This window comes from Heteronotia binoei, chromosome 3 (assembly GCF_032191835.1).
Source record: "Heteronotia binoei isolate CCM8104 ecotype False Entrance Well chromosome 3, APGP_CSIRO_Hbin_v1, whole genome shotgun sequence".
Classification (NCBI taxonomy): Eukaryota; Metazoa; Chordata; class Lepidosauria; order Squamata; family Gekkonidae; genus Heteronotia; species Heteronotia binoei.
This window is the reverse complement of record NC_083225.1, coordinates 13,605,879-13,632,437: the sequence shown is the minus strand read 5'-3', so window position 1 is coordinate 13,632,437 and position 26,559 is coordinate 13,605,879. Positions and strand designations below refer to the sequence as shown.

The window sequence follows — 26,559 nt, the reverse complement described above, 5'->3', positions numbered from 1 at the left end:
CTCTCTCTATATATATATATATACAGAGAGAGAGAGAGAGAGAGATTTGCTGAAGGGGTATGTGTATGTATGTACACACACGCTAGCATGTCAGGTAGAAAGACTCTTCCAGCTTTTCATTCTACATGATATGCTTGCTTTCCTTAGGCAGAGATTTTTCATACATCCCCCCCCCCCCATTCTACCTGCATTTGGGAGTGGTATGGTCTGGGGAGGGCTGGCCCACACTGTTTCTGTGCGTGTGAAAGGGCTGTTAGCATTTTACTGTTGACGGAATCTACAGCGCTCGCAATCGTGCCAGCAGAGCTTCCACTTCAGGAATTGCTTCTCGTTTGGAAGAGCGGCTGGAAAGCTCCGCTTCCTTCTCTCTGCCGCTTCCACCCCGACCGCTTTCCTTATTCCCGACGGCTCGTCTCTTTTCCATCTCATGGTTCCGCTCCTTGCTTAGTTGATTCCTTGCTGACAGGGCGTTCGTACTGTGGTGCACATGGAACTTCTCTGTCGTCGCCACCTGATTTTCTGTAAGGAAGGAAATAAACAAGCCGTTAATGGTGTCTTCCGGAGCCAGGCCCCTGACGCAATTGTAGGATTCTACATGCCAAAGAGAAGTATGAAGTGGAAGATTGTTTGTTTATTGGAGCTTGGAAATGAAGAGGAATGAGAGAAAACGAAATGCCAAATAAAATACTCGAAAAATCAACCGTTAGCAGTTCAAGAAACAAAAGCCTTCTTGGTACAGGAACTAGCTGCATAGCCCTTGGGTCTTGGCTAAAATTTCAAGAAGTTCCAGTCACAGTTTCTAAAATCCTGTCAACTGCTGAACACCCAGACGTCCTAGAAATACTCCTACTACAGGATTAAATGTAGGGGGTAAGAGAATGGTAAATGCTATTTTATTCCTTCACGGAGGGCTTTTTTTTAGCAGGAACTCATTTGCATATCAGGCCACACCCCCTGATGTAGCCAATCCTCCAAGAGCTTACAAGGCTCTTAGTACAGGGCCTATTGCAAGCTCCAGGAGGATTGGCTACATCAGGGGGGTGTGCAGGGCTTTTTTTTTTAGCAGGAACTCATTTGCATATTAGGCCACACCCCCTGATGCAGCCAATTCTCCAAGAGCTTACAGGGCTCTTAGTAAAGGGTCAAGTGTAAGCTCCAGGAAGATTGGCTACATCAGGGGTGTGTGGCCTAATATGCAAAGGAGTTCCTGCTACAAAAAAAAGCCCAGTCTTCATGTAACAGTTTCAATCACAGGAGAGTGGCAGTGACTAAAATCTGAACGTGGGAAGTCTTGAATCTGCTCGCTCATGAAAACGACAAAAATTGGGCCCCACACTCAGAGAGAAAAAAATCTGTGGCTAGAATTATAGGGGACCCCCACCCACAAGAAAAAGAAAAACTTTGATGGGGATGACACAGTGTATCACTATGCTGAAAGAACCTAAGAAGCCTTCTCAAAAAGATCTCACCTCAAACTACAGTAAATGGGGGGGAGGGATGCAACATCAACTACAACGGCAGCCATTTTGTCATAGTGGACAGTGCTGGGCTTGGCCAATGTCATCCATGGTTCTTCATGGTTAAGCAAGGATTTTCACACTCAAAGCAACCAGTACTTTAAGGAATTCAGTGCTTTGCATTCTGAACTTTGAATTCTGAAATTCAAGCACATTTTAGCCCTTTTCAACATGTCCAAACATGAATTAGTAATCGGGAGAAACATTTTCTCCAATGATGAGCTCACCGCCACCAATTAAATGGGATTTTCCGATTCACTTCAGCTGGAAAGAAGGTCCAAGTCCAAAATGATTTATACTGAATGAGACTGAGCTGCTATTTTCGTTCCTTCCTCGTTTAAGTTTGAGTTCTTGGCAAGAAGCTCAAGTATTGCTACTTAATAATCTAACAAGGCCTGTTACCTTATGTTAGGCAATTAGGGCTACTCAGCAGTTAGAATAATGGCAAAACAGGGCTGGATTAACAATTAGGCCAAGTAGGCACTGGCCTATGGCCCCCCACAGCTTTAGGGGCCCCAGGCTGGCTCCCCCCCTCTGTTTCCCTGCTGCTTGCAGCCTTCCCAGCCTGCACGTGCAGCCAGCAACTGAGCTGCTCTGTGCCCGACTTGCCTGGTGCGGCTGCTGCTGGTTTCGTCGCCAAGTTTGCCTCTCTCTGCCTCTCCGCTGAAGTTTTGTCAAGGGGGCTTTTGGGAAAGTGGCTGCAGCAGGGCGGGCACTTCAACTCTGAGATAATTTGCAAGGGGGTCCCTGAGATTTTGACTGCCTAGGGGCCTCCAACAGGCTTTAACCCGGCACTGTGGTAAAGCCACCTCCTGTCAGAATTATAAACACATTACTGGTTGAAAAGGGACCTTCAACAGGTCATGATCTGACCAAGACACCCGTTTTAATTAAATTCACTAGATACTTAGTTGGCATGTGAAGTGCTGTCAAATCACAGCTGACTTATGGCAATCCCATACAGTTTTCAAGGCAATAAATGTTCAGAGGTGGCTTGCCATTGCCTGCCTCTGCATAGCAACATTGGACTTCCTTGATGGTTTCCCCTCCAAATACTAACCAAGGCCTACCCTACTTATCTTCTGAGATCTGGCTACCCTGAGCTATTCAGGTGAGGGTACTTCTTTGAGCCCAGTGCAACATGGGACAATCACACCATGACAATATCCTGAGCGTGGCCTCTATATGAATGCTGAAGTCTGCCCAAGTAATCACCAGGGATCTCCAGCACTAGGCCTGAGACATAAGAACATAAGAGAAGCCATGTTGGATCAGGTCACTTGCCCATCCAGTCAAACACTCTGTGTCACATAAGAACATAAGAGAAGCCATGTTGGATCCGGCCAATGGCCCATCCAGTCCAACACTATGTGTCACATAAGAACATAAGAGAAGCCATGCTGGAACATGCCAATGGCCCATCCAGTCAAACACTCTGTGTCACATAAGAACATAAGAGAAGCCATGTTGGATCAGGTCACTTGCCCATCCAGTCAAACACTCTGTGTCACATAAGAGAAGCCATGTTGGATCAGGCCAATGGCCCATCCAGTCCAACACTATGTGTCACATAAGAACATAAGAGAAGCTATGCTGGATCATGCCAATGGCCCATCCAGTCAAACACTCTGTGTCACATAAGAACATAAGAGAAGCCATGTTGGATTAGGCCAATGGCCCATCCAGCCCAACACTCTGTGTCACATAAGAACATAAGAGAAGCCATGTTGGATCATGCCAATGGCCCATCCAGTCAAACACTCTGTGTCACATAAGAACATAAGAGAAGCCATGTTGGATTAGGCCAATGGCGCATCCAGGCCAACACTCTGTGTCACATAAGAACATAAGAGAATCCATGTTGGATCAGGTCACTTGCCCATCCAGTCAAACACTCTGTGTTACATAAGAACATAAGAGAAGCCATGTTGGATCAGGCCAATGGCCCATCCAGTCCAACCCTATGTGTCACATAAGAGAAGCCATGCTGGATCATGCCAATGGCCCATCCAGCCCAACACTCTGTGTTACATAAGAACATAAGAGAAGCCATGTTGGATCAGGTCACTTGCCCATCCAGTCAAACACTCTGTGTCACATAAGAACATAAGAGAAGCCATGTTGGATCAGGCCAATGGCCCATCCAGTCCAACCCTATGTGTCACATAAGAGAAGCCATGCTGGATCATGCCAATGGCCCATCCAGTCAAACATTTTGTGTCACATAAGAACATAAGAGAAGCCATGTTGGATCAGGCCAATGGCCCATCCAGTCCAACACTCTGTGTCACAGAAGAACATAAGAGTAGCCATGTTGGATCAGGTCACTTGCCCATCCAGTCAAACACTCTGTGTCACAGGTGCCATCAGGAAGACCACCTCTTCAAGCTCAGTCAGATACCTGCTAACAAGCTGGGGAGATAGTAAACCAGAACGAGCCCCAACTTGGTACTAGTACCCCACACAACCGAAGCCAGCTATGAGCTCCACTGCTGATTTGTGGAAGGAGAAAGATTCAGGGGTGGTTATTGCCACACACCTCACTGTGCCCCAGTCTGACGTTGCCTACCAAGCTGGAATCAACAGTGACAGAATTACTACAGCAGTATCATCCAGCTTCATTATAGCTTACCTGCCTCCTGACAAAACAAACCCCAGCACCCACATGTTTTCATTTTAATATATTTTCTTTCTCAGTCGAAAAATAACGTTTGTTGACGTTGGATGATAATCACACAATGCGAGTATAAGTGAAAACCAGCAATACAATAATCTGAAAACTGAATAACAATGAACTTGTTTATGAAATAATTATCTATACTTAATATTATTGTAAAGAACAAGGATTTTCTCAGTCACTCTCTAGTTTAGTTGCTGAATAACAGGGGTGGGCAACGGTAGCTCTCCAGATGTTTTTTGCTACAACTCCCATCAGCCCCAGCCATTGGCCATGCTGACTGGGGCTGATGGGACTTACAGGCAAAAAACATCTGGAGATGTTTTGGCCATCCCTGCTGTATAAAACAGAAGGTATCATTCTGTTCCTTTTTCTCTTGGTTTACGTCTTCTGTATCCTCCCTCCCTAAAGAAGAATAGCTTTTGTTAAATCAGAAAGCCAAGAGGTGTTCGGTTAGCAATGAAAGTTAAAAAAAAAAGGAAACCAAACAGATTCAAAATCAGTTGCAAAAGAGCCTGTTTCAGCCTTGTGAACATTTGGAGTCATTTTGGCCATCAAACAGATCTCACCAGTGGGTGAATGTGGGCATTTGCATCCGTTTCCAGGACATTTTGGAATTGTATTGTCAGTCCAAAGATTTAACAGCATCAACTCTGCAGAAAAATGGTATTATATATAGGAAGTTAGGTCATATATCTGTTCTCTTATCATTTGCCAGAATCCCTGTACGTGTCTGCACCACCACCAGTAGTGAAGATAGGTTCCCAAGCACCACAGTCTTAAAACTGCATATAGCTCAGCTGCGTTGGTGTCATGTACCAGCGGGTTAAATCCTTATAAAATTGTGTACAAGTGACTATTGTAGGGGTTTTATAGGGGAGTCCCAAATGGAAACAGGCCTCGGAGGAACAAGCAGGAGTCAAGTTGCACCTTTAAGGCCAACTAAGTTTTATTCAGAACGTAAGCTTTCGTGTGGTAAAAGCACACTTCTTCGGACAAGGGAATGAGGTACAGTGGGCTGAAACAGATGTAGCTGGTGGGTTAAGAGGGCAAACTGATACAAAGCTGAGACCACATGGCGGAACAGTATGACAAATGAGAAGGCCATTTGCTCTGGATCGCCATAAAAGGTAATAAAAGTTGCCTGCTAATTGGTGTTGCTGCTAGTCTAGGTTAATTACAAAAGGACAAGTATTTCCTAGTTCTTGTTCACCTAAAAGGTCAAGGTAGTCCCCTGTGCAAGCACCAGTCGTTTTCAACTCTGGGGTGACGCTGGTTTCACAACGTTTTCGCGGCAGACCTTTTTACAGGGTGGTTTGCCATTTCCTCCTCCAGTCATCTCCGCTTTCCCCCCAGCAAGCTGGGTCCTCCTTTGACTGACCTCGGAAGGATGGGAGGCTGAATCAACCTGGAGCCAGCTACCTGAACCAACGTCCGCTGGGATCGAACTCCGGTCGTGAGCAGAGGGCTCCGACTGCAGTACTGCAGCTTTACCACTCTGCGCCATGGGGCTCTTTCTTGTTCACCTAATTGTCACCAAAAACAAGCAGAGACGGGGCAAAGTGTTACCATCCTTTCTTCCTTTGGTAACGGAGGTGGACAGAGCAAGCAGTCTGGATTAGGCCAAAGGCCCAGCTGGCAACTGGATTAGGCCAAAGGCCCAGCTGACCTCACACTCTCATGCTAAGCAACGGCTTCTCATCCTTTCCAAGATCATAACTGGAGAAGCAGCAATGGTAAACATCTGCTATTTGCTCCCAAATGAATCCCAAGCAATCTAGAAAACAATTAAGCACAACATTCAAAACAGCTCTTCCATCATCTGGTCTTTCGGCGATCCCTCAGATGAGCCTTAACTTTTTAAAAAAGGCATATTCAATATGCATGTAACCTTGAACAAGGCTTGAAAATGGCTTCGACAAACTTGACATGACATTTAGAGTTTTTTGGTTATTCACTGAAAGATGTTCCATCATCCCAATAGTAATGACTTTGGAGCACGAGCAGTCACTCATGACAGTGTGTTTTATGTGAGTGCTGAAAATCCCTACCGAAAACAGCTTGTACATTAAAAGGCTGCTGCTGAAGATATTTACTGCACTGTCATTTCCTGACCAGGGGCTCACAATGATGGATGAGTTTTTTATACAGTTTCCTGGGCAATCTCAACGCATTTTAGAAGCATGATCACCTTTTGGCTGCTGGGAAGGAAATAAATACCCCCTTCTCTCTTCTCCTACATCAGGGGAACAATTGTTGCAAAAAAAAAAAAAAAAAGGCCAGTAACAGAGGAACAATTTTCACTTAACTGCATTTATTGTACGAGGAAACAGCACAGCAAATGGATAATCTGAATTAGACGCACACGAGGTGGTGAGGGATAACGCTGCTTTTTCTGGAGAGGGGGTGGGGCTAAAAACCTAATCAATCTGGATAATGTGCCGATTTTGAATTCATGTACAAAAAGCTAATACATGCAACTCACAAAGAGTGACATTTCTGAAGAGTCGTGTTGCTCTGAAGCGGGACAGCTGTGTCAGAGGTAATTTCCAGTTTTCCTACAGTCCTTTCTCAGGCAAGCTCTCTCTCTCTCTCTCTCTCTGGCATGAAAACTTAGTGAGCAGATTTTTGACACAAGGGCATTTTAACCTAACTGTACCAGCAGCCTTGACAGCAGTGCTGAAATATACAACCCTCTTGCTACACTGGGAAGGCTTTGATGCTAGCAGAATGGATCGAACCCTACGACTGAACTGAGACCAGTTTGTCTGCTCCGGCAGTGCTTTTTTCACCTAAAAGGAGATGGAATCTGTCACGTGTATTCGGATATTGTACTCCTGAGAAGAGGAGAGTGGTGAGTGCTTCTGTTGCATGAGGAAGCTGTATCTTTTCTGTCTGACACAAGGGAGATGATAAAAATGCTCTTAGGAAGACAGAAGAAAACCCCAATGAGTACAGAAGAGATTCTGAGACTGACTGCAGAGAGGGCTTGCAGTTTCTTTAGATGTCCACTCAAGAGCACAATTGCTAGATTTAAAAGATGTATTCAGTAGATCATGAATAGGATATGAAACTTAGAAGCACAGAGCTGGACTTATCTAGTCCAACCTCCTACACAATTCACAAGTACCTCCCCCCCCCCCCGACATTCAGTGACCCCTGTTCCATGCCCAGAAGATGGAGGAAAAGACAATCCAGGATCCCTGGCCAAACTGGGGGAGAAAAAAATTGCTTCCTGACCCCAAAGCAGCAATCAACATCCCTGGGCATGTAAGAAGGGGCCCGGAGAGCTGATGCAACCCTTCCTTCTCATGGTCTGCCCAAGTTCACAGAATCAGCATTGCTGTCAGATGGCCATCTAGTCTCTGTTTAAAAACCTTCCAAGGAAGGAGAGCTCAACGCCTCCTGAGGAAGCCTTCATGACTTCATTAAGCCTTGAATGGAAGGAGAAGATGATATTGGATTTATATGCCACCCTCCACTCCGAATCTCACAGCGGCTCACAATCTTCTTTATCTTCCCCCCCCCCACACACACACAACAGACACCCAGTGAAGTGGGTGGGACTGAGAGGGCTCTCACAGCAGCTGCCCTTTCTGGCTGACCCAAGGCCATTCCAGCAGGTGCCAGTGGAGGAACGGGGAATCAAACCCGGTTCTCTCAGAGAAGAGTCTGCACAGTTAACCACTACACCAAACTGGCTCTGGAGTAGTTCATAGTAGCCTGTTTTGCTATTGTTACTATTCAAACCAAGCATCATCATTTCTTGCAAATATGCTGGTTTGGAGGATATGGTGACTGGAAGCAAACTGGGGGTTGGGAGGATCCTGCTCTTCACCCTCTGGACGCACCAATCCTGCCTCTGATGCAGCCTCTGTTGAGGCTGGGTGAGTGGGCGTCAACATGGCAGATGTGGTTCAGTGTGGCCAAGTGCAAAGTAATGCACATTGGGGCCAAGAATCTCAGCTACAAATACAAGTTGATGGGGTGTGAACTGGCAGAGACTGACCAAGAGAGAGAGCTTGAGGTCGTGGTAGATAACTCACTGAAAATGTCAAGACAGTGTGCGTGTGCAATAAAAAAGGCCAACACCATGCTGGGAATTGTTAGGAAGGGAATTGAAAACAAATCAGCCAGTATCATAATGCCCCTGTATAAACCGATGGCGCGGTCTCATTTGGAGTACTGTGTGCAGTTCTGGTTGCTGCACCTCAAAAAGGATATTATAGCATTGGAGAAAGTCCAGAGAAGGACAACTAGAATGATTAAAGGGCTGGAGCACTTTCCCTATGAAGAAAGGTTGAAACACTTGGGACTCTTTAGCTTGGAGAAACGTCGACTGCGGGGTGACATAATAGAGGTCTACAAGATAATGTATGGTATGGAGAAAGTAGAGAAAGAAGTTCTTTTCTCCCTTTCTCACAATACAAGAACTCGTGGGCATTCGATGAAATTGCTGAGCAGACAGGTTAAAATGGATAAAAGGAAGCACTTCTTCACCCAAAGGGTGATTAACATGTGGAATTCACTGCCACAGGAGGTGGTGGCGGCCACAAGCATAGCCACCTTCAAGAGGGGTTTAGATAAAAATATGGAGCACAGGTCCATCAGTGGCTATTAGCCACAGTGTGTATATATATATAAAAATTTTTGTCACTGTGTGACACAGAGTGTTGGACTGGATGGGCCATTGGCCTGATCCAACATGGCTTCTCTTATGTCTGGGGCAGTGATGCTCTGTGTTCTTGGTGCTTGGAAGGGCACAGTGAGAGGGCTTCTGGTGTCCTGGCCCCACTGGTGGACCTCCTGATGGTCCCTGGGTTTTGGCCACTGTGTGATAGAGTGTTGGACTGGATGGGCCATTGGCCTGATCCAACATGGCTTCTCTTATGTTCTTAGAAGGCATCCCTTCAGTTGCAAATATCATCCTATATGGCACACATAAGATTCATACATGGGAGTGAAATACTTGATTCAGGATAGCATTTCACCAAGCCAGTGGGGGGCAGTGGAACCAGAGTCCTGCAGTGGTCAGTGGGCCAGCCTAGTATCTGGTTCAAATCCCCTGCCATCAGAGCTTCACAGGTGATCCTGGGTCAGTCATACTCTACGGCCAAACTAGGGTTGCCAAGTCCAATTCAAGAAATATCTGGGGACTCTGGGGGTGGAGCCAGGGGACACTGGGGGTGGAGCCAGGAGCAAAGGTATGACAAACATCAATGAACTCCAAAGGGAGTTCTGGCCATCACATTTAAAAGGACCGCACACCTTTTGAATGCCTTCCCTCCATTGGAAATAATGGATAGGGGCGCCTTCTTTTGGGGCTCATAGAATTGGACCCCCTGGCCCAATCCTTTTAAAACCTGGAGGGTACTTTGGGGAGAGGCACCAGATTCTGTGCTGTGAGTTTGGTGCCTCTACCTCAAAAAACAGCCTCCCCAGAACCCCAGGATCAATTCTCTATTATACCCTATGGGAATCGATCTCCATAGGGCATAATGGAGTGCCCAGCAGACATCCCCCCCCCCCCGGCTTTCTGATGACCCTGAAGTGTGGAGATCCCCTGCCCCCACCTTAGGATTGGCAACCCTAAGCCAAACCAACTTCCCTGGGTATGTTGTGAGGGTAAAATGGAGAGTGACTGAAGTGCCGTTCGGTCCCCAATGAGGGAAACGGGCACGATATACATGAAGTAAGTAAAAAACAGCCCAAATCAAGTCTAAAAGGCTGCTGGTGCACTGAGTGGATGAGGAAGCAGAGTACTTAAACTCTGTGGCTCACATCCTATGACTATGTTCCCCTCCTGCGTCTCTGCGGCCGCTACGGAGGCTGTTTTCCGCTGTGGGGCTCGCTACCTCTGCCGCTAGCCTGCCTGCTTGCAAAAAGGCCACTTGAAGGATACTTGTCCGGCAGAGGAGGCCAGCCTCCATCGTGGCAAGGGGAATGACATCACGGGATCCAAACCCATGTATATGGCTGGTGTTACATCCAAACCAACCAGCAGTATATGAGAAGTGGACCGATAAGATTCGAAAGGACAGTACCCTTTAAAATAATTCTATCAGCGACCGAACAAAGCAGTCGTCGAGCCGCACCGTTAAAGCCAACTAAGTTTGATTCCGAATGGAAGCTTTCGCGTGCTCTAAGCAGACTCCGCTGCTTAGAGCACGCGAAAGCTTCCATTCGGAATAAAACTTAGTTGGCTTTAAAGGTGCAACTTGACTGCTGCTTTGTTCTATTGCTTCAGACCAACACGGCTGCCCGCTCGGATCTATCTATCAGCGACATTTGGTTTCGGAAACTCATCTATGCTTTATATGTTTTATAACTTTGAAGTTTAGATTCAGGTGGGTGACCGTGTCGGTCTGAAGCGACAGAACAAAGTTGGAGTCTGGCGGCCCCTTTAGGCCCGACGACGTTTAATCCTGGATAGGTGCTTTCATTTGCAGGCCTCATGTGGAGGAGCAGCGGGGAATCAACCGTGGTCCTCCAGATTTGAGTCTATAGCTCTTAACCACTACACCATGCTGGCATGCACACTGGCTCCATTTCCCTCGTTGGCGTCCGTTACTTTACCCGAGAAAGCTGTTCTGAACTCCTCAGAGAACAAGACAAAAATGCAAATCATTTGCTTTTCTCTTGATGTTAGTATTAATAAAAATGGCAGGGCCAAACAAATCTTAAGCGTAACACAGGAACTGTACCTTCTGAAAGGTATCACCGAAGAACGTGATCCTTCTGTATATGCTTTGCGCTTGAGGAAAAGAACAGACTTTTAAATCAGCTAAATTGGCTAAATGGCCATGTCAAGCGTCGTCTCAGTGGCAAACCTGGATTTGCTGTCCCCAATCAAGTAAATATACGAATATTTAAGCTAAGTGTATGGAACTCCCGCCCCTGCAGGCAAATGAATGACATTAGAAACATGCAGATGACTTGTTATTTGAAATGTTCACTTGCAGTATATCAAGGATGCATCCTCCACTTCAGGCTGTGAACGGTATTTATTTAATTTGAGAATCTAATTTTTAGTGTCAATTTGCAGTTGTGACATTTCCTACTTTGTCAAGTTGACGGCGGCAACCGAAAACACCTCTTGCTCTGTGTTTCATTCAAAAATATCTTTTTAAATGTTTTCTTTATTATTTTCTTTTTTCTGCCACTTCACTTTTGATTGCTGGAAATGGTGTTTGAAAGCCGGGTTCGCTACATAGCTCAGAGCTGATTCACATTATTTTTTCCCCCGACTTGGATATAATTACTCATGTCAAGAAGAGAGTGTTAAATGTAATCTGTGAGGAACCGTGAGCAAACTCTGCGTATATGCATCAGGAAGCAGATAAATGTAATAGCTTCCCAACAAGCATACCTAGAGAGGAACAGATACTTCTGGTGATTCTCGCATTACTATTTACTTGTGTTTTCCGCATGAATATTAATCTTGATGCTAAGAAAAGTAAAGTGATCCTCCCAAAGCAGCTACATTCGTGCCATAGTATACAGATGTTCGTCCTTGATGTTTAAGATGAACACAATGTAAAATAAGAGTTTTTGGGATGGTAGCAAATTCCTGACATTGAAACCACGATTAGGATTCAGCCCTGTTGTGTCTGGCATCTGTTAAGTACAGGCATCTCCCAAGTCCTCAAAACGATACTCAATATAATCACAACTGTCCTGCCTTGGATGACCCAGGCTGGCCCAATCATGTCAGATGTCAGAAGCTAAGCAGGTTTTGCCCTGGCTAGTACCTGGACGGAAGACCACCAAAGAAGTCAAGGGTCACTATATCAAGGCAGGCAATAGCAAGCCGCCCCCTGAACATCTCACCCTAACCTGAATGCCCAAGACCAGCCCGGTCTTGTCAGATCTCAGAAGCTAAGAAGGACCAGCCCTGGTTAGTACCTGAATGGGAGTCCACCAAGGAAGTTCAGGGTCATAATGCAGAGTCAGGCAATGGAAAACCACTTGTGCCTTGTTAGCATCACTTGTGCCTTTGTCACCAATAGAGATCATTAAACACATTAAAATTGATGCAGGAATCTTGAAATATCAATCATCATTACTTTGAAATTATGGTAGCTATTACACCCCCTGCTAGATACACCCACTAAATCAGGGGTGTTCAGGGGGTGGCTTGCCATTGCCTGCCTCAATGCAGTGACCCTTGACTTCCTTGATGGTCTCCCATTCAGGTAGTAACCAGGACTGGTCCTTCTTAGCTTCTGAGATCTGACAAGACCAGGTTGGTCTTGGGCATGCAGGCTAGGATGAGATGTTCAGGGGGTGGCTTGCCATTGCCTGCCTCAATGCAGTGACCCTTGACGGTCTCCCATTCAGGTAGTAACCAGGACTGGTCCTTCTTAGCTTCTGAGATCTGACAAGACCGGGTTGGTCTTGGGCATGCAGGCTAGGATGAGATGTTCAGGGGGTGGCTTGCCATTGCCTGCCTCAATGCAGTGACCCTTGACTTCCTTGATGGTCTCCCATTCAGGTAGTAACCAGGACTGGTCCTTCTTAGCTACTGAGATCTGACAAGACCGGGTTGGTCTTGGGCATGCAGGCTAGGATGAGATGTTCAGGGGGTGGCTTGCCATTGCCTGCCTCAATGTAGTGACCCTTGACTTCCTTGTTGGCCTGAGGGCCAGATCAGAGAGCCAGTTTGGTATAGCGGTTAAGTGTGTGGACTGTTATCTGGGAGAACCGGGTTTGATTCTCCACTCCTCCACTTGCACCTGCTGGAATGGCCTTGGGTCAGCCATAGCTATCGCAGAAAGGGCAGCTCCTGTGAGAGCCCTCTCAGCCCCACCCACCTCACAGAGTGTCTGTTGCTGAAAAGAAGGTAAAGGAGATTGTGAGTTGCTCTGAGACTCTGAAATGTGGAACGGGGGGTGGGATATAAATCCAATATCATCATCTTCTTCTATAATATAGTGTGTCAAGAACATGAAGACCTTTGGACACAAGTGATCCACAGACACTTTGGATGGCTGCCTCCTCTATACAGTGAATCTTTCAAAAGAAGGTCAGCATGAGATATTTGGAGGAACTGAAAGCATTTAATAATACAAATTAAATGACAAGAGGATGCAAAAGGTATAATTTCCACCACCATATTCTACAATGAATGGACAATACAACTATTAGCCTTGTGGTTTAGGGGCAAAAGCAAAGACACAGGTAACATGACTACACACTTTTACATTACACTAGAGATGCATATCAGAAAATGGACACATTGTTCAGTCTAGAACAAGAGTTATTAACAAGGGGTCCGTGAAAATGGATGTGAAAAAAGTACATCTTAAGAACATAAGAGAAGCCATGTTGGATCAGGCCAATGGCCCATCCAGCCCAACACTGTGTCACACAGTGGCCAACACACACACACACACTGTGGCTAATAGCCACTGATGGACCTCTGCTCCATATTTTTATCCAATCCCCTCTTAAAGCTGGCTATGCTTGTAGCCACCACCACCTCCTGTGGCAGTGAATTCCACATGTTAATCACCCTTTGGGTGAAGAAGGACTTCCTTTTATCCGTTTTAACCTGACTGCTCAGCAATTTCATTGAATGCCCACGAGTTCTTGTATTGTGAGAAAGGGGGGAAAGTACTTCTTTCTCTACTTTCTCCATCCCATGTATAATCTTGTAAACCTCTTTATTTTCATTAACGTATAAATGGAATTTAGCATTTCCTTCAACTATGAATGTGGGCAACAAACCGCAGTAGAGTTAGCATTACTTGTGCCTTTGTCACCAATAGAAATCACAGATATTTTCAAATACATTAAAATTGATAACAGGCATCTTGAAATATCACGCTCGTCACTACTTTGAAATCATGGTAGTTATTACACCCACTGCTGGAAGGGGGTGAGCCGTTTTAGCTGTTTGTTAAGCTTTGCAAAACGGGACAGTTCAAATGAGACTTCTTAATCCTCTGTAAGGCAGTGCGGCCTTTTGTAACACAGACAGAAGCAAGGGCTATGGGTGTAGACTGGACAAGTTAAAATTGTTGTTTGGTGCATTAAAAAAGAAGCGCATGTAATGCTTTTATCAAAAAAAAATTTTTAAAAAAATATTTTGATAACCGTATTTGAATACCATTGGCTTCCTTCGTATTCCTATGCACTTTATTTTATGCATTTAGAAACATTACTCCAAGAAAGGGGTCCACAAGGCTTCACCAGATTGCCAAAGGGGTCCACGGCACAAAAAAGGAACCCCTGGTCCAGAGGATAGCACATGACAGCATAGTAAGTTGAGTGTTCCCTAAAAAATGCATTGGGCTACAGCATATACAGCAAAACCAGCAACAAGAGAACCCTGAACCAATGCAGTGAATAACAAATAGGCTATGTGTTTCCCCGTTCCGCCACCCCCCGCCCCCGTCACCAGCCCTCCCTTCCGTTTTCCTTTCCGTACTGCATGCCGGCGACAGTAGGGTGCCTGTCATCTTTGACGTAACCTTGTTGTTAAGATTTAACACAAAATCGGATAGTGCTCATTTTTGTAGGCTGAGCCTGTACAAAATCTGCATACTCCAAATGCTTATGATATCGTACATTTTTAAGTCTCAAGATCAGGGATGCACAGGAACGCAATTCCAGCTGGCTTGGTGTCAGGGTGTGGCCTAATAGGCAAACGATTTACGGCTGGGCTTTTTCTACAGAAAAGACCTGTGTGAAACAATGGGGACACCGGGAGTGTGTGCCTAATATGCAAATGAGTTCCTGCTGGGCTTTTTTAAAGGAAAAAAAAAGCCCTGATCAAGATTCTGCCATTGAGCCAACGAGGCCTCACTAGAAGATGACTGGGAGAGGAGAGGGGCATGCATAAATGAGATAGGCCACTCCTCCACTGGCCTTGTGCAAATATCAGAAAGAAAAAACAGGTAGAGAGCAAAAGCACACTGCTTTCCTTAACAGCACCAAGCTCTGTTATTTGCAAACAGTGGCTACTGGAGACCTTATTGGCCGTGCCTACTAAACACGTCTGCCAGAAATGTGGAAGTTACTGTTAGGGCTATGCATAACCTCATTCCAGATGTTTTGAGGTTGGCTTGCGTCAGCTATTTTGTCATTGTGCTCACTATACCCTATGCCAGAATTCCAAAGGTGCCCACAGGCTCGAAAAAGGTCATGAACCCATCCCTGTTCTACTGGGTTTTGAGGTTCTGCAGTAAAAGCCAGAACTTGCTTGAGGCATTTAGAAGCAGGGGGACTGGAAACACCTGAGGCAGAACTGTCTCTGAATATCTGCTTTAAAAGCTTGCCTAAGGTGTCAGCTGCTGGCATGAGCCGAAAGAACAAATCAAAGGGTCCTTGACCATTGGCTATTGCCCAATGACCCCATAGATCCGGACAGCAACAGCCATTCTAGTCTCAGGTGATTCTGCAAGTGCAAAGGGCAAAGCAATTCCGCCCCCCCCAGCAGATTTGGCTGTGAATCATAGAGTTGGAAGGTACCTCTAGGGTCATCTAGTCCAACCACTTGCACAATGCAGGAAACTCACAAACACCTCCCCCTAAATTCACAGGATCTTCATTGCTGTCAATGGCCATGTAGCCTCTTTAAAAACCTCCAAGGAAGGAGAGCCCACCACCTCCCGAGGAAGCCTGTTCCACTGAGGAATTGCTCCAATGGTCAGGAAGTTCTTTCTAATGTTGAGACAGAAACTCTTTTGATTTAATTTCAACCCACTGGATCTGGTCCCACCTTCCGGGGCCACAGAAAACAATTCCACACCATCCTCTATATGACAGCCCTTCAAGTACTTGAAGATGGTGATCATATCACCACTCAGTCGCCTCCTCTCCAGGCTAAACATCCCCAGCTCCTTCAACCTTTCTTCATAGGACTTGGTCTCCAGACTCCTCACCATCTTTGTTGCCCTCCTCTGGACCCGTTCCAGCTTGTCTATATCCTTCTTTAAAGGTGGTGTCCAAAAATGAACACAAAACTCCAGGTGAGGTCTTACCAGAGCAGAGTAAAGCGATACCATCACATCACGTGATCTGGACACAATACTTCTGTTGATACAGTCCAAAATTGCATTTGCCTTTTTAGCCACCGCATCACAGTTGACTCATGTTCAGCATATGATGCAGTAAGACCCCTGGATCCTTTTCGCACATACTCCTGTTAAGACAAGTCTCTCCCATCCTATAACCATGCATTGGATTTTTCCTACCTAAATGCAGAACTTTACATTTATCCCTGTTAAAATTCATTTTAGTTTAGTTTATTTATGATTTATATCCCGCCCTTCCCACCAAGTTGGTTTTAGCTCAGTTTTCCATCCTGTCAAGGTCATCCTGTTTCTGTTTTCTTCTGTGTTTGCAACCCCTCCCAATTTAGTAGCATCAGCATTCCCTCTATTCCTTCATCCAAATCGTTGATAAAGATGTTGAACGAAACAGGTCCCAGGACAGATCCTTGAGACACTCCACTTGTCACTCCTCTCCAAGAGGATGAGGGACCATTCACAAGCACTCTTTGGTGCGATCTGTCAACCAGTCACAGATCCACCTAACAGTAACAGGATCCAAACCACATTTTACCAACTTCTCAACAAGGATAGTATGTGAAACCTTATCAAAAGCCTTACTGAAATCAAGATAAATGATGTCTACAGCAACTGTGAGTTTGCATCTTACAACTATTCTGTGTCTGAATGCTTTTAACATTGGTAAACTGTGTTATTTCATTTTCATCTCTGTCTAATCTTGTTAACTGGGTTATTCTTTATGTCCTACTTGGTTTCTACATTGTTTGTTGCCTTGAGTCCAAGAAGACAAGGAGAGATAGAAATGCTTTAAATAAATAAACGGCAGGAGCAGTTTGTGGCAACCGAGCAGCTGGGATGACGAACATAGAAGGGCTTTGGCTAAAGTTCTCCCGGATGGTGAGTCCTGGCTCTAAGTCTGCCAACCCGACGGGGTGAAGGAAGAATGTTATACCAGTTACTCATGGGCAGTTACCTTTTCCCAGTCCCTCTCCCCAAGGAAAGTCATCTTCCCCCTTGGATTGCCACTTTCTACCAGTGGGAGAAGATTCTTGTTTTGTTTTTGTTTTATTTCAAATTTTTTATTCACAAAATCCCTTATAACATACAACAGAAGCAAAGAAAATAAATAAATAAAAAACCAATAACATACAATGAAGGTGAGATAAGCAGTTACTCTCTTTAACCTCTATCTATAAGCAACGCTTTATTCTCTTTCTTATTTTCCCTTCTTGTCTTGCCCTCTCATATTACGCCTTCTACCCTTCCCATTCAGTGTTATTTACATACTCAGTTTTATCTACATTTACATAACCAATCATAGAACTTTGACCAATCCTGTGCTTTACTCTTACAAGTTTGAGTGCTACGCTTATAATTCAATTCATCTATTTCTGCTATATCCATTATTTTTACAACCAGATCATCTATGGCCGGAGTCTCCTTTTTTTTTCAGATATAATTCTTTCAAATATAATTCCTGCAGCTGTTATTACATGAATTGTCATATACTTTGTCATTTTATCTGTCTTGGTTGGGAACATTATTTAACAGAAATAGGTCTGGCTTAAATGATATTGACAGTTTCAGTACCTTTTGGATCAGCTCATGTACCTTAATCCAATATCCCTTAGTGACCTTGCAGATCCACCACATATGGTAGTAGGTACCGACCTTTTCCTCACATTTCCAGCATTGTTTTGTTTTGAGAGCCGGTTTGTTGTAATGGTCAGGCGTGCGCAGGGGTGGAATTCTAGCAGGAGCTCCTTTGCATATTAGGCCATACCCCCCTGATGTAGCCAATCTTCCAAGAGCTTACAAAAAAGAGCTTTGTAAGCTCTTGGGTGGATTGGCTACATCAGGGGTGTGTGGCCTAATATGCAAAGGAGCTCCTGCTAGAATTCCACCCCTGGGTGTGCGGACTCTTATCTGGGAAAACCGGATTGGATTCCCCTCTTCTCCACTTGCAGCTGCTGGAATGGCTTTGGGTCAGCCATAGCTCTCGCAGAGTTATCCTTGAAAGGGCAGCTTGTGAGAGCTCTCTCAGCCCCACCCACCTCACAGGGCGTCTGTTGCGGGGGAAGAAGATAAAGGAAATGGTAAGCCCTTCTGAGACTCTGATTCCGAAAGAAGGGTGGGGTATAAATCTACGGTCGTCTTCTTCTGGCATTCCCTCAATGAATCCCCCTTCCTAACCACAGTTTTAATTGTTTAAATCAGGGGTCCCCAACCCCCGGGCTGTGGACTGGTACTGGTCCGTGGCCTGTTAGCAACTGGGCCGTGAGTTGTATAATTATTTCATTATATATTACAATGTAGTCAGAAGACGAAAAAGAAGAAGGCAACATTGGATTTATAGCCTGCCCTCTACTCCGAATTTCAGAGTCTCAAAGCGGCTCACAATCTCCTTTACCTTCCTCTCCCACAACGGACACCCTGTGAGGTTGGTGAGGGTGAGAGAGCTCTCCCAGAAGCTGACCTTTCAAGGACAACTCCTACAAGAGCTATGGCAGCTGCAAATGGAGGAGTGGGAAATCAAACCTGGTTCTCCCAGATAAAAAGCTGCACATTTAACCACCACATGAAACTAACAGAAGTAAAGTGAACAATTGTATCATCCCAAAACCATCCCCCCCCCCTCCCCGGTCCGTGGAAAAATTGTCTTCCATAAAGCCGGTCTCTGGGGCCAAGAAGGTTGGGGACCACTGGTTTAAACGATCAGCAATCATTACGGGATTTTAAAGGAACAATAAATTAAATTCAATCAGAAGCAGGGGACTCAAGGCAGGAAGCATTCTCTGGGTTTCTTACAAAAGAGAACCAGTTAAGAAAATATTTATGGTAGTGCTGTGGCATCTGCTGATTCCTGGGACACCACCATTAAATGACTAAAGCACTCTGATAGCATCTGGGCGTAGAAGTCACACTAACCAATAATCACTTACTATAAAATCCACCCAAATTAGAAAATTAAATAGAAAACATGGGGAAGAAGAAAATGCATGGCATGCCTTTAAAATGTTCTGTATCTGAACCAGTGCTCCCTCTAAGAAGAAGAATGGCAGATTTATACCCCGCCCTTCTCTCTGAATCAGAGACTCAGAGCGGCTTACAATCTCCCATATCTTCTCCCCCCACAACAGACACCCTGTGAGGTGGGTGGGGCTGGAGAGGGCTCTCCCAGCAGCTGCCCCTTCAAGGACAACCTCTGCCAGAGCTCTGGCTGACCCAAGGCCATGCTAGCAGGTGCAAGTGGAGGAGTGGGGAATCAAATCCCGGTTCTCCCAGATAAGAGTCAGCACACTTCACCACGACACCAAACTGGCTCTCCGAGTTGGCGTAAGCGGAGTTGGCATGAGCTAGCTCACAGATTTTTAGCCTACAGCTCACACATTTTTGTCTTAGCTCAGAAAGGATGACCCCAGAGCACACTCATTTATGCAGGAGCTCACAACTTTAATGCCAGTAGCTCACGAAGTAGAATTTTTGCTCACAAGACTCTGCAGTTTAGAGGAGACATTGATCTGAATGTGATAAGTAGATATTCTGCCAACACCATCATATCCGGACATTCATTCCTCTGTCTTTCCATATTAATATGAATTTTCTAAACCGAAGTGTAGCCGCACTTTTCAAAGCCCCTTTTCACTCTCATTATTTCCCATCTCTTTTCTGCCTCTTTCTCTCTCTCGCAGACGCCCATATTCTAATATGGTTTAATTTTTCCACAAACATGGCAGTGATGCTTGAATATCTACCTCGCTAGCCACCCAGGGGTAATTGGCATTTTGAAGGACTTGAAGCGCTTTGACTTACGCTGCGTCATGCACCAGAATACTGCTTGAAAGATAACACAGCCACACAAATGTGATAAAGCAACCCAGAAACAAAGTAATTAAAAACCAAAGTAATTAATTGTAATTAAGAGCTGAAAGTGCGATGTTAAATTTCAAATCCTGAAAGGCTCAAAAGTTCATAGCCAAAGGAAAAGCTTGTAAGACCCAGGAGAGAGATTCGTTGCCCATATTTCTGAGTTCCTTACAATATAAGAAAATTCCTTGCAATATAAGAAAATGGATCTTAAGGCATTTAGGAGCCAGCTGTTTTAATTTGGTAACAACACCTGCATTCCAAATGGCTTCTCCTTAAGTTTTTTCCCCAAAGTTGAAGAGCAATGAAAATTTTTACTGAAGACTTCTATTGCCCATCCCTCAACTCCAATTTAGCAAGATTCCTTTAACCATTTTGGATCTACTGGGAACAAGACCATTAAGAAGGGGCCAGTTTATAAGGAAATCTCAGGACGTTTCGGTTTATAAGGAAATCTCACAAAATTTCTAATCAAATTCATACAGATGTCATTGAGATCTTTCACTTAAAACTGCACCGATTATTTTAGATGACACAGACAACATGCTCAACTCACTTTCCCAACTGCAGCTAAGGACAAATACGTAAGATCTGCTGGAGATATGGTTCACAGCTAGTAGCCCTGGTCCCATCAGCTCCTTTTCATTCCAAAGGAAAGGAAAGGTCCCCTGTGCAAGCACCAGTCATTTCCGACTCTGGGGTGACATTGCTTTCACAACATTTTCATGGCAGACTTTTTACGAGCTGGTTTGCCATTGCCTTCCCCAGTCATTTACACTTTTCCCTCAGCAAGCTGGGTACTCATTTTACCGACCTCAGAAGGATGGAAGGCTGAGTCAACCTCGAGCTGGCTACCTGAAAACCCAGCTTCCACCAGGGATCGAACTCAGGTCGTGAGCAGAGCTTAGGACTGCAGTACTGCAGCTTTAACACACTGCGCCACGGGGCTCTTTCCATTCCAAAACCTGGGTACAAATTCCCATTCTGAAATAAAGCTTATTAGCTAGGTGATTTTGAACCAATCACTTGCTGTATTTTCAGCCCGCCTACCAGAGGATGTGAGGATAAAAAAAGGGTGAAAATCACCATGTAAAAGTTGTCCTGAGTTCCTCAGAGCAACAGCCGAGTTTTCAGATAATGCCAAACTATTTAGAATTATAAAATTAAGAGGAGCTCTAAGATGGTGTCCTCAAATTTGGATCAGTGGGCAATGATGAACCAAATTAGGTTCCATGGCAGTAACTGAAAATGAAATGAAACTAAAAATGATGGAAACGATTCTAAAAAGTATTAAAAATAAAATGACCAGTAGTATGATAAAAAAAAAAGGTAAAGGTAGTCCCCTGTGCAAGCACCAGTCGTTTTCAACTATGGGGTGACGTTGGTTTCACAACATTTTCGCGGCAGACTTTTTACGGGGTGGTTTCCCATTGCCTTCCCCAGTCATCTACACTTTCCCCCCAGCAAGCTGGGGACTCATTTTACCGACCTCGGAAGGATGGAAGGCTGAGTCAACCTGGAGCTGGTTACCTGAACCCAGCTTCTGCCGGGATCGAACTCAGGTCATGAGCAAAGCTTAGGACTGCAGTACTGCAGTTTTACCACTCTGTGCCACGGGGCTCTTAATATTAGTATGATGCTTTGTAGAAATCTATGTAAAGAACATAAGAGAAGCTATGTTGGATCAGGCCAATGACCCATCCAGTCCAACACTCTGTATAACATAGTGGCCAAAATATATATATACACACACACACACACACACACACACACACACACTGTGGCTAATAGCCACTGATGGACCTCTGCTCCATATTTTTATCTAACCCCCTCTTGAAGCTGGCTATGCTTGTAGCCACCACCATCTCCTGTGGCAGTGAATTCCACATGTCAATCACCCTTTGGGTGAAGAAGTACTTCCTTTTATCCGTTTTAACCCGACTGCTCAGCAATTTCATTGAATGCCCACGAGTTCTTGTGTTGTGAGAAAGGGAGAAAAGGACTTCTTTCTCTACCTTCTCCATCCGTGCATAATGTTGTATATGCATTTGGCACAGTGTGTACTGTGTTGGTTGTTCCACCAGAGACCAATGATGAAAAAAAACAACGAAGGTGATCAAGGGTCAAGATATATTCCCTATGAGGAAAGGCTAAATGCTTTTAATTTTTTTTGAAAAAGAGAGATGGAGGAGGGGGAATCATAGAAGTTTATAGAATTAACCATGGTGTTGAGAGTCAGAACTTTTTCTGCTCTCTGTGAAAAGATTACAACTTCGGGAGAAGGGGGGGGCACTCCCAATGAAGTGGACAAGTCGTAGATTTATGACCACCACCACCCCCCCCCCCCCCCCCGCAATTTATTAACAGACATAGTGAGGGCCAGTAGCTTAGGTACTAACGAGATGTGATGGCATCCATAGCTCCAGCCTATGGCCAGTGATGCCATTTTTCAAGGTCGCTGAACTACAGAAATGGGGTAAGCAGGGTTGGCTCTGGTTAAAGAGGGAGGGCCAGCCTGCCTAAAGTGCAAAAGCAGTAGTAGAAGAAGATGATATTGGATTTATATCCTGCCCTCCACTCCAAAGAGTCTCAGAGCAGCTCACAATCTCCTTTCCCTTCCTCCCCACAACAGACACCCTGTGAGGTAGATGAAGATATTGGATTTATACCCCGCCCTCCACTCCGAAGAGTCTCAGAGCGGCTCACAATCTCCTTTACCTTCCTCCCCCCCCCCCCAACAGACACCCTGTGAGGTAGATGAAGATATTGGATTTATATCCCGCCCTCCACTCCGAAGTGTCTCAGAGCGGCTCACAATCTCCTTTCCCTTTCTCCCCACAACAGACACCCTGTGAGGTAGAAGAAGATATTGGATTTATATCCCTCCCTCCACTCCGAAGAGTCTCAGAGCGCTCACAATCTCCTTTCCCTTCCTCCCCCACAACAGACACCCTGTGAGGTAGATGAAGATATTGGATTTATATCCCGCCCTCCACTCCGAAGAGTCTCAGAGCGGCTCACAATCTCCTTTCCCTTCCTCCCCCACAACAGACACCCTGTGAGGTAGATGAAGATATTGGATTTATATCCCGCCCTCCACTCCGAAGAGTCTCAGAGCGGCTCACAATCTCCTTTCCTTCCTCCCCCCCTTCAACAGACACCCTGTGAGGTGGGTGGGGCTGGAGAGGGCTCTCACAGCAGATGCCCTTTCAAGGACAACCTCTGCCAGAGCTATGGCTGACCCAAGGCCATTCCAGCAGGTGCAAGTGGAGAAGTGGGGAATCAAACCCGTTCTCCCAGATAAGAGTCATGCACTTAACCAGTATACCAAACTGTACTCTCTGTACAAGGTACTTGCTTGTATTATTTTTTAAAAAAATTGCAGTGTTGGCCGATGTGATATATATTTTTGCACCAGTCTATGCAAAGGGAAGCAGCAAACACAATGATGTTGGTACATAAAGGCCAAATAACTAAAAAGTTGACTAATCTTTTCTACATAGGTTTTATTTCAATGAGGCATTTCATATTGAAATGTAGAACACTGCAGATTCTTCTAATATGTGATAGTAGCTGCAATTCTACGTACTAGAGGAAGTCAGACTTTGCTTGTTAGGCAAAACTTTAGTGAAGGTCAGAACTTTCTAAAGAAAATGAAATTAGCAGACTAAAAAATGCCCCTTATCTGAAAGAAAATTACTGTTCTAACGCAGGCAAGCAATTAAAAAGATATGCGCTACTACTTTCTTTAGTAATTTGTGTGTTTCCCCCCAAAAATATCTCATTCTGTTCTCCAACATAACAAGAGAGACATACTTCTCTTTTTCAAAAGCAAACCTTACTTTAAATTATATAAAGGGCTTTGAACACAATATACAGGTGATTTTCCATCTGTGATTAAAAGTCAATTCTGTTTTAATTGCCTTTAGGCTAATTGTCTTCTTTCTAGTCAGATAAACTGTCCTTCTCAGGGAGTCTAATTGCTTTTACAGCGACACGAGGAAATAAGGTTGCAAAAATGAGGTATCAGACATGTCATTTGTTTAGAACCATGCTCAGTTTCAAGAAGTATTTGGTTTTATTTATAAGTCTGGACGACTGCATACAGAATGCCAAGCAGCTATTACTACAACTAGAATAGGAAATTACACTTTCAAAAAACAACTGTCATTTGACATAATTACGGTCTTAAAATTGAAGAAATTATTTCTTGGAGGCAGTGATGTATCCCTGCATCGCACGGCTTCATGAGGTTTTCTTTCTTTAAAACATGAGAGCTGGTACGCCAACTGGGAGCCCAGCTATCTGTCGTGTAGCTTTACAACCGGTTCATTCATATTTATAATCCCATCTGTGCGGCTGATGCAATCGCTTCAGACCTCAGTGTTATTTCAAACCAATCCATAACCGGGAGGGGGCGGGGGAAGAGCGCAGGCTGTTGACAGGAGTTAATGTGGGTTTTAGTTTGCTTACAATTGCTTTCTAATCTAGTAAATGGCTATGAAAATAGATGCAGTGTCCCAAGTGCTTTTATACACTACTACAGATAAATAGCTGTTGTGCTGCAGTAATCTCTGTAATGCTAAATTGAATTTGACAATCCGTCCGCTCGGCCACCATCTTCCTTATAATCTGGGGGGGGGGGGGGGGTTGGTTGTTTTAATGCAAACAGGTACAGCCTGATGAATTTACATTAAACTTAACCGAAAACACACCGTATTGATTGGAGTACAGACTGGAGTACAGAATTTTTAAAGAGAAAATGCTAAACGTAATATAATTCTAGCACCTCGAGGAGTGGGCGTTCCCTTAAGATTAGGCGTTCCCAAGAATACTATACACCCACTCCTTTAAAAACAACATTGCAACTTCCAGATACCGGCCAAAATTTTGGTCCAACTATAAAAATAACTGCAAATGTGATTTTTGTATCTGGTTCTCTTTCCCGTGGATCTCCCCCATTTTTTGTCTATACCAGGGGTGTCAAACATGCAGCCCATGGGCCAAACCAGCCCAGCCAGGGCTTCAATCAGGCCCACGGGGCTCTCTTCCTCCCTCTCCTGTCCCCACCCTGTGAAGCTCCGACAACGTTCCCAGCTTCTTCTGCCTTCTCTTTGCAGAGGCTAAGGCTGAAAGCAAAGCTGCAAAGAAAATACGGCATGGATTTCCCACTCTGGCTTCTGGGCAGAGCAGAGGGGAACAGAAAATCCATTCCACGTTTTCTTTGCAACTGTGTCTATGTGTTTCAATGGAGAGGAACTTCCCAGCATTCCTATGGCCAGCTGAAGCTTCCTGGAGTTGTTTTGTTGCAAACCGAGCGTTGATGCTTTGAGCCAGCTTTGTCTCTTCTCAGTGGAGTGAGAACTAGTGCCTAGTGAGTCTTCTAACTTGGGAAGCCACAGCTGAAGGGGCATATGACACTGGAGAGCCGTTGCTCACCTGAGTAGACTGCAAAATCCCATTATCCCACTGAGTAGATTGCAAAATCCCACTATCCCCCCTTTCCATTTTAAACAAAATATTGCAAGAGTTTTAACTGAAGCATGTTTAAGTTAAAAACTGATATATTTAATTCGGTGGGCCAGTGTCCTCTATAAAGTCTGCATCTCCACAATCTGGCATTACATTTTAGGACATGCATGGCTTGGCCCCCACAAAGTCCCATTTATGTCAGATCTGGCCCTCCTGAGTTTGACACCCCTGGTCTATACTGCAAAATATTTTGGTGCATGAAGCAGAAAATTCAAAGTGTGCATCCTCACCCTGCTGTGATACTAGTATGACTGTCAGTTTGCTTCTCTTTAATCATTAAATTCAAAGGTACCCCAACATTTAACATTCCCGAGGGATCTCCTAACCTCACCTAATAAATAGAGCTGGCCTCATTTAACAATTCCATCACACTTTTACATTAACCAACCAAACAGATCCAGACTGACAGACAGATAGATAGATAGATAAGGGTATCTCTCATCCTACAGCCACTGCCAGAGTCAACCATCCATGCCCACCTGTAGCAATCCTGGGCCATACTAGTCCTACCGGAATCTTGCAGACGCATGGAAAGCAGAAACTAGCAATTGCACAACCAGCAAACATTTGATTGGTTGATATCAGAGCACTGATCTGCTCCTACCGCAGAAGACAATTGTGTTGGCATCAGCAACAAGAAGCAATGTGGATTAAAAGCCCAGCAACTGTAGGCACAATTGCAACTATCCTTGAATCCACATGGTGGATTAGATAAGCATATGGAGCAGAGGTCCATCAGTGGTTATTAGCCCCAGCGTATTGTTGGAACTCTCTGTCTGGGGCAGTGATTCTCTGTATTCTTGGTGCTTGGAGAGGGGCACAGTGAGAGGGCTTCTAGTGTTCTGGCCCCACTAGTGGACCTCCTGATGGCACCTGGGGTTCTTTGGCCACTGTGTGACACAGAGTGTTGGACAGGATGGGCCATTGGCCTGAACCAACATGGCTTCTC

The 26,559-nt window shown here is 44.9% G+C and overlaps 1 protein-coding gene across 1 annotated transcript in view; it reads right to left on the bottom strand.

Annotated features, from left to right (window-relative positions):
- Positions 1-236: 236 nt before the first annotated feature.
- Positions 237-26,559, bottom strand: part of DIAPH3 (diaphanous related formin 3) — a 234,745-nt gene continuing 208,422 nt past the window's right edge. Inside the window, exon 28 of the mRNA XM_060233550.1 lies at positions 237-519. Coding sequence (XP_060089533.1) covers positions 278-519 — 242 coding nt within the window. The 3' untranslated portion in view covers positions 237-277. The remainder of the gene's footprint in view (positions 520-26,559) is intronic.